This window comes from Balaenoptera acutorostrata, chromosome 4, assembly GCF_949987535.1.
Source record: "Balaenoptera acutorostrata chromosome 4, mBalAcu1.1, whole genome shotgun sequence".
Lineage (NCBI taxonomy): Eukaryota > Metazoa > Chordata > Mammalia > Artiodactyla > Balaenopteridae > Balaenoptera > Balaenoptera acutorostrata.
The window spans coordinates 67,289,479-67,299,016 of record NC_080067.1 but is presented as its reverse complement, the minus strand read 5'-3'; the positions used below and the strand labels follow the sequence as shown (position 1 = coordinate 67,299,016).

Sequence of the window (9,538 nt, the reverse complement as noted above, 5' to 3'; positions counted from 1 at the left end):
GTTATTTTCTCTAATAGGCTCTCAGTGGTGGCCTGCAGCAAACATGGGATTACCTCAGCAGCTCTCCTTTTCCCAATGTTCCAGCCATAATACTGCTCCACAGATTTTGCAGAAAAACAGCTGGCATCTTCACCTAGAATGCACATATCCAGCAAACTCTGAATAAAGTTATGATTTAAATAAAATCTTATTTGCTGGAAGCATGTCCAAAAGTTTCTTTAGACCTCTTTATTGGCTATGTTCCTCAACAGGCAAGTTCAGATGCAACATAACACACTCATTCGTGTGTTCTCAAAACAACAGCCCTCCCTGGGAAAGCAGCTTCTCTGGTAGAGAAAGCTTCATGGCAGTAGACTACCTATTAAAATAAGTGGAAATGGCACTCCACTGGGAACAGGAGACCTGAGATCTAGCCTTGGCCTTGCCATTCACTAAGCTGCCTTGGGCAACCTATACCATCTCTCTGGGCTTCAGTTTTCTTAACTATAAAATGAGACCACTGGGAAAGATGGTTCCTGAACTGCCTTTCAGCTCTAATATTCTGTATTTGTATCTGAATTTTTTTAAAAAGATTAAAAAATTTTTTTTCCTGCTGGGCTAGACAAACCACTGAGTTTACTTTGAGCTACCTCAAAATGACCCCTTTGAGGGGAAAAAAAGAAATAATTTCTTTGCTATTACAGCTCGAAAAAAATAAGGTAGTCTGTACTTGGCCTATTGTTTTCATATTCCCATGAATGTAAATGATAATCTGCTTCATCCCTTCCCTCTAAATGTTCGTGGGTGATCTTGCCCGAGAGCCGACGCCTAAGTATCCACAGGCTGTCGGTCATGCCCTTGGTGAGGGCTGTTGATTCTGTCAGAGCAATTGGGGCTGAGAAGCAAACTGTTCAGTCTTGCTGACAATGGGCAGGGATAGAGGAGACTTCACTGCAGGAGGTCTTGACAGTTGTGAATTTCTACAGAGTGAGTGTTAGATGAAAGATTAAAAAATTCCTTCTGCAGATCAAACCATGAAAATAGTAAGACTGACCAAGATATTGTGAATTCTAAAACCCTGCAAATGAGCTACAGCTGTAGCTAAAACCCTCTATGATAACTACCATGTCAGTATTAATTACAACACCAAGTGATTCTCGTTGACTCAATATCCCAAGTACTTCACAGCTTTAAAAAAAAAATGCATCCATATATTCAGTATTGTCTTACTTTTTGCAGTGATTAAAGGGATCTTCTTTACTACTGCTGTTAAGAGTTGCTGGATAGTCTCTAAATGGTCTATCCTGAGAAGGATAAAGAAAAGAAAATTAAGGTAGGGAATACACAGAGCAGTTTCTAACTGTGTGTGTGTGTATGTGCATATAACACACATGAATTTATGTATATACTTCTCCTTTCCAAGGGAATTAAAACTTAAACCAACTATATTGGTACGTCCTTCCTTCTATGCATAGCCGCCTTTATAAATGAAGAGCATTCAATGCTTAAAAAGTCAACACTAAGATGAAACCCCAAGAATGACAAATTATGCAAACCTGACATTTCATTTTATCTATATTTTAAAATTAAATAGCCACGTAATCTTTCTGCAATGTGATTGTCACTAGAGTAGGGAATTCTATCATACAATGCCTATCGTAGGGTTATTACAGTTCATGCTGTCACCTGTCATGTGAAAGTGGCTAAGTTTCTACCATTCCCAGCAGTTTGAGATACTTCAAAATATGCAGTCAGAGGTGGGTTCCCAATTCGGAAATTAGAAAATCTCGGAGTATTTTTAGAAGAAGCACTGAGTCTGTATGGGCCACGAAAAGGCATCTGTTTAAGATTAGGCAGGTGTGTGGATACTCCGACACAAAATGCATACACACCTGGGTAATTACATCATGAAAAATTTCATACCCAAAGATTCAGCAAAGAAACTTCGTGTTGGTAAGCTCAAATGGAGGGGGATCTGCAATTGCACCGGAGGCTTTTGAGGCAACAAATCAAGTGCTGCTCGGAGGTCACGTCAAGGGGTTAAATGAACACTCCTGAGCTGTGCAGCAAATGGTAATACTTGTTCACCACACACAGACAGGTTTCCACCCATCAAAGGGCTTAACTCATACACACAACTCTACACATATGCTGTACTCTCTGCTCTACATGCAGCTGTCTCAGGGATGGTTTTTTAAAAGTACCATAAACACACTGAAAGCACAACTCCCTTAGAGAGGACTGAAATAATTACTTAATGACATAGTTTCCCAGCTCAGAACTTTCTTCTGTTTTCACTGCTGTGTGACCATCCTGAGAGGGGCAGCTTGGCACAGGTGTTTCTGGTTCAGTCTTCACTACAAGGGAAGAGCAACAATGAGAGAGCTGTTAGGGTTCAATGACGGAAGGACACGTGCGGGCAGAAACAAAAGCTCTTGCATGGAAACTCAGTGAGGACACTGCCACAGCAGCTGCTGCAGAGACATGGCCAGGGCGCTGAGACGGCGCCTATCATCACAGGATCAGCAGACAAAGGGAGAACTGTTAGCCTGGGTCTCATGACAAGGCGGGGCAATAAAGTGGCTTTTTAGGTATTCCTTAGAGGGCTAACCACAGTGCTATGCGAGATATCTCTCTCTCTCTCTCTCTCTCACACACACACACACACACACACACTTGAACAATGCCACATTAAAATACAATGCTGGCCTGTTCTAAGTTCTAATATCCTTTTGCTTATCATCTCTCCAGCTAAGTTTATCAACTTTTAGCATTATCTTAGTGTTCTAAGACACAGGGCAAAAAGCAAAAATCAGATCTGTTGTGATTGGAAAAATCCAAGCTAATCACATGCAGCTTCTAATATCACCAAATCTACTGATGGAAGAGAGCAATGTCTCAGGAGCATTGTCTTCCTTTACTTTCGCAGTCTTCTTTGATCAAAATACTGTGAACACACACTCGCTGCTTCTGTATCAGCGTCCCTGCCTTCAGTCTCTTCCCTAACAACCCATTTTGTACATGAGCACCAGAAAAATTGCCTAAAGGACCATGTTAGTGTCATTTTCCTACTCAACATCCTTCAAGTTTCATAAAAGCAAGGGTCTACAAATGAGATCTACTAGTGCATCTTTCCCTTTTTTATTGATGCATAACATAACTTGCATAAAATGCACAAATACTAAGGGTACAGTTTGATAAATTTTACCTACGTATTCATCCATGTACCCATCACTCCAATCAAAATAGCATATTTCCAGTCCTCAACCTGGCCCCCTTACGCTTTTGGCATTCTTTCCTGCCAAAGATAACCACCTTTTGTCCACTTTAAATTTCATATAACTGGAATCATACTGTGCTACCCTTTTGTGTCAGCATCTTTTTACCTATTAAAAATAACAATGTAATGGACATGCTTGTATATGTCTTTGGGTGGACATACACATGCGTTTCCTAGCAGTGTATCTGCTGATAGGGCAGATATATGTGTTTCCTAGAAGTGTATCTGATGATAGGGCAGATATATGTTTAACTTTATTAGAAACTGCCAAACTGATTTCCAAAGTAATTATATCCATTTGTAGTCCCATGAGCAGTGTGTGTGAGTTCCAGTTGCTTCACATCTTTGCCAACACTTAGTAATGTCAGTTCTTTCCATTTTGGTGATAGAATAGTATCTCACTACGGTTTTAACTTGCATTCCCTTGATGACTGATGAGGTTGAACAACTTTTCATTTCCTTATGAGATATTTCAATATCCTCTTCTGTGAAGTACCTGTTTACATTTCTTGCTCTTTAAAAAAAATTAGTGTCAGTCTTTTTCATATTGATTTTTAGGTCTGTGTATATTCTGAACAGAACTCCTCTGTCAGATATATCAATTGCAAATTATCTTCCAGGATGTGGCTTGACTTTCACTCTTAATTTTGCCCCTCTAATAAAATGAGGTTCCTAGAGTTAATAAAGTCTAATTTATCAATCTTTTCTTTTACGGCTATCTTTCTTGTGTGTTCTTTGCCCAAGGTCATGAAGATATTCTCATATTCTTTTAGAAGCTTTATTGTTTTACCTTCACATTTAGTCTGTGATCCAATTCAAATTAATTTCTGTTTATGGTGTAAGGCAGGGGCCAAGTTTTGTTGTTTCCCCAAATGGATATATCCAATTAACTCAGCTCTATTTATTGAAAAGAACATCCTTTCCCTACTGAGTTTGTTATACATCAGTTGACTATATATGCGTGAGTCTATTTCTGGGCTTTTTCTGTTCAATTATTCTGTTTCTTTTTTAAAAATTTTTATTTTTAAACAATTTTTAAAGGTTATTTTCCATTTGCAGTTATTACAAAATATTGGCTATATTCCCTGTGTTGTACAATATATCCTTTGAGCTTATCTTACAACCAATAGTTTGTACCTCCCACTGCCCCACCCCTATATTCTGTCTATTCTTGAACCAATACTACACTATCTCAATTACTGTAGCTTTATAGTATATATATATCTGGTGGCCCAAGTCCCCTGGCTTTTTGTTCAAGACTGTCTTAGCTACTCTAGGCCTTGCATTCCCATATACATTTTAGATTTAGCTTGTCAATTTCTGCACAAGCACAAAAACAACAATGTAGGGATTCTGACTGGGACTGTATTGAATCTATGTCATTTGGGGGGAGGATTAATAACATATCAGGTCTTTCAGTAAATTAATATAATTAAATAATATATTTATAATTATTTATAATTTATTATATTTATAAGGGTATATCCTTCCATTTATTTAGATCTTTTAAATTCCTCTCAGAAATGTTTACTGGGTTGTTAGCAGTTAATTTCTATATAGAAATCAAAATGGCTTTAGTATGTATATAGACTTGTATTGAGTGACCTTGCTAATTTCACTGTTAGCAATACATCTTCCCCCAACCCCTAGTGATTCCAAGACTTCAAAAAACAAAAGGAAGGCCTCAGAAAAAGTTCAGATACTCCAGTTCTATAGGTGCAAGTATAGTCACTTTATTTATTTATTTATTTGGCCACACTGCATGGCTTGCAGGTTCCTAGTTTCCCAACCAGGGATTAAACCCAGGCCATGGCGGTGAAAGCGCCTAGCCCTAACCACTGGACCTCCAGGGAATTCCTGCAAGTATACTCACTTTAATCTGGCAATCGAACAATTACAAAATTATATAATCAGCATATTCAGGTTGGGATAGCTATTCTACTGGAGAAATGAAAACATATGCTGAGACTTACATATAATAGCCCCAAACTGGAAATAACCCTAATCTCCACTAACAGGAGAAAGGATAAACAAATTATGGTATATCCATCCATCCCTACAATGTGGAATGCTACTCACCAACAACATGGTTGAATCTCAAAAACATTGCAGTGAGTGAATGAAATCAGACACAAAAGAATGTATGTACTTCCATTCACACAAAGTTTAAAAATAGACACAACTAATCTATCATAGTAGAAATCAGAACAGTGGTTGCCTATACGGGATGGGAATTGACTGGAAGGGGGCACAAGGTGATGGAAATTTCTATAGCTTGAATGCAATATTGGTTACTTGGGTTTATGCATTTGTCAAAACTCATCAAATGGTATGCTTAGTATCTTTGCACTTCACTACACAAAATTTTCCTCAATTAAAATCAAAACAGAGATGCTCTGGCCCCAGTCCAAAATTAATTGAATCAGAATCTGTATGAGGAAGGCCTATGATATATACCTAATGCTGAGAAGAAACGGTGGTCTAGATTAGTATCAATTCTTTCATCAGGACTAGCTAACTTTTCCTATAAGGAACTAATCAGTAAATATTTTAGGTTTTGTGGGTCATATGATCTCAGCTAGAACTACTCAACTCTTGAGGTTGCAGTGTACCCATGGACAATATGTAAATGAATGGGCATGGCCATGTGCTCATTAAAAAATGAGCAGCAGACTGCAGTCAGCCAACCCTTGCTTTAGATGGTCATGCTCTAAGTTCCAAATCCATCTCTTCACAAGACAATTATAAGAGATCCTGGCATGCCTGAAAAGTATTTCAAATTCTGACTTCACTGCTTTCTAGTTTTCTAGACTTGGGAAGTATGGACTTAGTATCTCCAAACTTCAGTTTCCTCATTTGCAAAATGGGCGTAATAGCTGTCCTAAAGTACCGTGATAATTAGTGATATATGGATAAAGCAGCTAGCATGGTGCCTAGTACATTATAGGCTCTTACACATGGTAGCTATCATTACTGTAGATGTTACAAATGTCAAAATGTGTTGTTAACCCACTGCACTACCTCCCTCTACTCAACAGTCAGAAATGTCCCCACTGCCAGCTGCCAAGGTCTGGCCCTACCTACAGCTCCTTTACCGCAACTACATACCCCAGATGAATCCCTTTAATTGGTCTACTCCCCCAAACAAACCCTCTGAGTCTTTGTCTCTACTGTTCCCTTAATCTGGCATGCCCCTTGACCCCTCCACAGCTAAAAATGCTTCACTCTAAAGTCCAGGTTATAATCCGTGTCCCATACAAAGTGCTACACAAAAGTGCTACCCACCTCCACACCCCCAGCTTCCCTGACCAGACATCCTAGATTGAAATACTTCAGCATTCATTTTCCAGATCACTTACCCTGCATGTATCAGTCACTGCTTGCTGTCTACTGCAACTCTCTTCAACCTGATTATAAGTTCTTGGAGGGCAGAAATGATGCTTTACACATCTCTGTATTTCCCTTAATGTCAAGTCTATATATAAACACTCTACATATTTTTGAAGTGACTGATTCATGGATGCTGAAATTCAAGGGAGTCATATTACAGTAATGTCTTGCACAAAACTTCTGGGCAAATATACCGTGGGAAACTACATACCTTTTGTAACAGTTGCTGGAGCAGAGCTGGGGACAACTGGAGTTGGGGCAGCTACAGGCAGAATGGCAGGCGATTTGTTGGTAGGAAATGACTGAACCACTAACAGGCAAAAAAGGAGGGGAGGATATAAGAAATATAGAAATTATTTTAATGAAAATGATCTAACTCCCAGGTGGTAGCCCCTCTGTAGACTACTAGCACAAAAACAATTTCAGTACAACAGATATGGTCCTTTTTTAATACAGTGATTGACAAGGCGGCTGTTTACTATTACTACCGGGGTAAATGAGCTGGTATCTTCAACTGTGGAAATGGGGGCTTGTCACTAAACTCAGAAAATAAAAATCCAATTAACCTGCACTCTTATAAATACCTAAGATGTACCCCCCCCCTACTCAACGTAAGAAATGGGCAGTTATTTAGAAGTCAGTGGATCATTTGGGTTTTACTTTCGGTCCTAGAGGTGGTGCCAGGGAGTACGGTGACAGCTCAAGGGCAGGCTGAAAAAGGGAGGGGCGGCCACCAAGTGACGGAATAGACTTTCCCACCAGACAGACCCAGAGACGACCACACCCACAGGTGAAGAACTCACCTTTATTCACAGGCATCAGTATCGTCTGCACACCTCCAGATGTGTTTACACTGAGTGGTTTGAGCTGGCTGGGGATTGTCAGGACAGCCTGCTGGGGGTTGGACTGACTGGAGTGAATCTTTAACAATCCTAAAATAAGTTGGAAGATAAGGCCAAGCTGAAGATCAGATGCTTCCTTCAAGTTCATGCCCTCTTCAGCATTCACATTTTCTCACAGGAGGACATTCTTAGGACATTTACCCTTTCAATAAAGAAAGAGCTGGAAGCATGAGGCAATGGATGCAGCTGATTTCTCAATGAAGCAATGATGCAACAATAATGATTCATGTTTACCCTGCTATCATAAAGTAATACACAAATTTTTGGAAAAGTGGAAATAATAGGAAAGAGAAAAGTCACCCAGAGTCCTACTGCAAAGACAACCAGTATCATCATTTTGAGATAGTTCTTTTCCATGTTTGTTTTTTATGACAATTTATTTGTTTTGTATATAGCTGTGATATGTACAAACTGGATGTAAAATTTTGTATTTTGATTTGGATAACTGTCATTTTCCTACTTAAAAACCTTCTCTGGCTCTGGATTGCCTAGAGAATGTTTCCAAAATTAGTCAAAGCATTCAGAGTCCATTTTAATCTGGTCCTAATTTATCTGCATCTCCTTTACAACAACCTTACATATCTAATACTTCAGTCTGTCTACTCACCATATCTTATAATTTCCTATCTCTGTGCAGCCTTTATTTTTCAAACCAGATATTCTCCACTTATTTAGAAAGGGTCATCCTCTCCCACTTTGCTTTAAAAGAATTTCCATACTCCCATTTCTATTATAAAGCTATTCTAGACATTCAGAAGGCTAGTAAAAAAGTGACAAAAAGAGAGTACACAAGATACAACACAAACACATATTATAACAACTACTTAAAAACAGCGACAGACAGGACTTCCCTGGTGGCGCAGTGGTTGAGATTCCGAGCTCCCAATGCAGGGGGCCCGGCTCGATCCCTGGTCGGGGAGCTAGATCCCACATGTATGCCGCAGCTAGGATTTCGCATTATGCAACTAAGGAGCCTGCCTGCTGCAACTAAGACCTGATGCAGCCAAATAAATAAATAAATTAATTAATTAATTAAATATTTTTTTAAAAAAAAACAGCGACAGAGGCTAAAGATACTTTAAGGCACTGGAATGCAGTTAGCTTGAGTTAAGAGAAGGAATAGTCTTAAATACTTTCAAGAACAAAGCCTTAAATAAACAAGAAAATCGTTCTTTGGAATAGATGAGTGTTAGATCAGTCAAGTAGTAATTCCTTAACTGAGTGTGCCCTCCAAGAGTACAACAATGACCTGGTTTCTTCGTATTTTTAAAATTCTTATTTCTATCAAAACATTACATGCTCATCAGTTGAAAAGTTAAAAAGTGCTAAAAGGCATATCACTAAAAATAGCCATCCTCTGCTCCACCTCCCTGTCTTCATCTGGTTCCCCAGTAGCATACACTTTTAACCCTTTTGGTGTTTTAATATTTATCTCAGCATTTTTTAAAAGAATGTGTATACTGTAGGCCTCGATTCATTTTGATGTTACACACTGACTTACTATTAAGGTAGATAAGCATTGTAAGGCATTTATACCCTCTCTTCCCTCTCCTCCAATATTGGTCTCTATCGATCCAAAGAATATCATGATGCTATGACTCGATCTCATTTTCTGGAGTTAATAATTTCCTTCTTTTTCATTTGCTTATTTAGTTCTCCTTCAACATCTTACTAAAGTCTTCCCATGTCCTTCAAAAACGCTATAAATCACCCTTTATACAGTTCTCCACATGGTCAAACCTCCTAAATAATTTACAGTTCCATTTTTAAAATAAGAGCTATCCTTCCTGGGACTCTCTGATATGCTCCAATTTGGACTGTTGCTTTCTAGGCCTGCTGCAAAGCCTTCATTTGGGGAGCGCCCTTTCACAGTTACCCTGGGAATTCCCTTTGCCTTTCTCTCTATTTTTGTCCTCTTTCTTGGTCTACACCTCTTCACTCTGGTGAAACATGTATTTTAGTTATGTTTTGAGACAAGGTCATAGAA

General features: G+C 38.9%; 1 protein-coding gene across 7 annotated transcripts in view; it reads right to left on the bottom strand.

The window, feature by feature from the left end:
- The window catches only part of YEATS2 (YEATS domain containing 2), a 119,733-nt gene that overhangs the window by 7,906 nt on the left and 102,289 nt on the right, over positions 1 to 9,538 (bottom strand). For 6 of the 7 annotated variants that reach the window (XM_007195339.3, XM_057544965.1, XM_007195341.3 and 3 more), the window contains 5 exons: positions 7,453 to 7,581; positions 6,861 to 6,959; positions 2,234 to 2,336; positions 1,210 to 1,283; positions 54 to 133 (listed from right to left, as the gene is read on the bottom strand). In XM_007195339.3, the coding sequence (XP_007195401.2) occupies positions 54 to 133; positions 1,210 to 1,283; positions 2,234 to 2,336; positions 6,861 to 6,959; positions 7,453 to 7,581 (485 nt within the window). The remainder of the gene's footprint in view (positions 1 to 53; positions 134 to 1,209; positions 1,284 to 2,233; positions 2,337 to 6,860; positions 6,960 to 7,452; positions 7,582 to 9,538) is intronic. The other variant, XM_007195342.3, reaches the window with a different exon arrangement.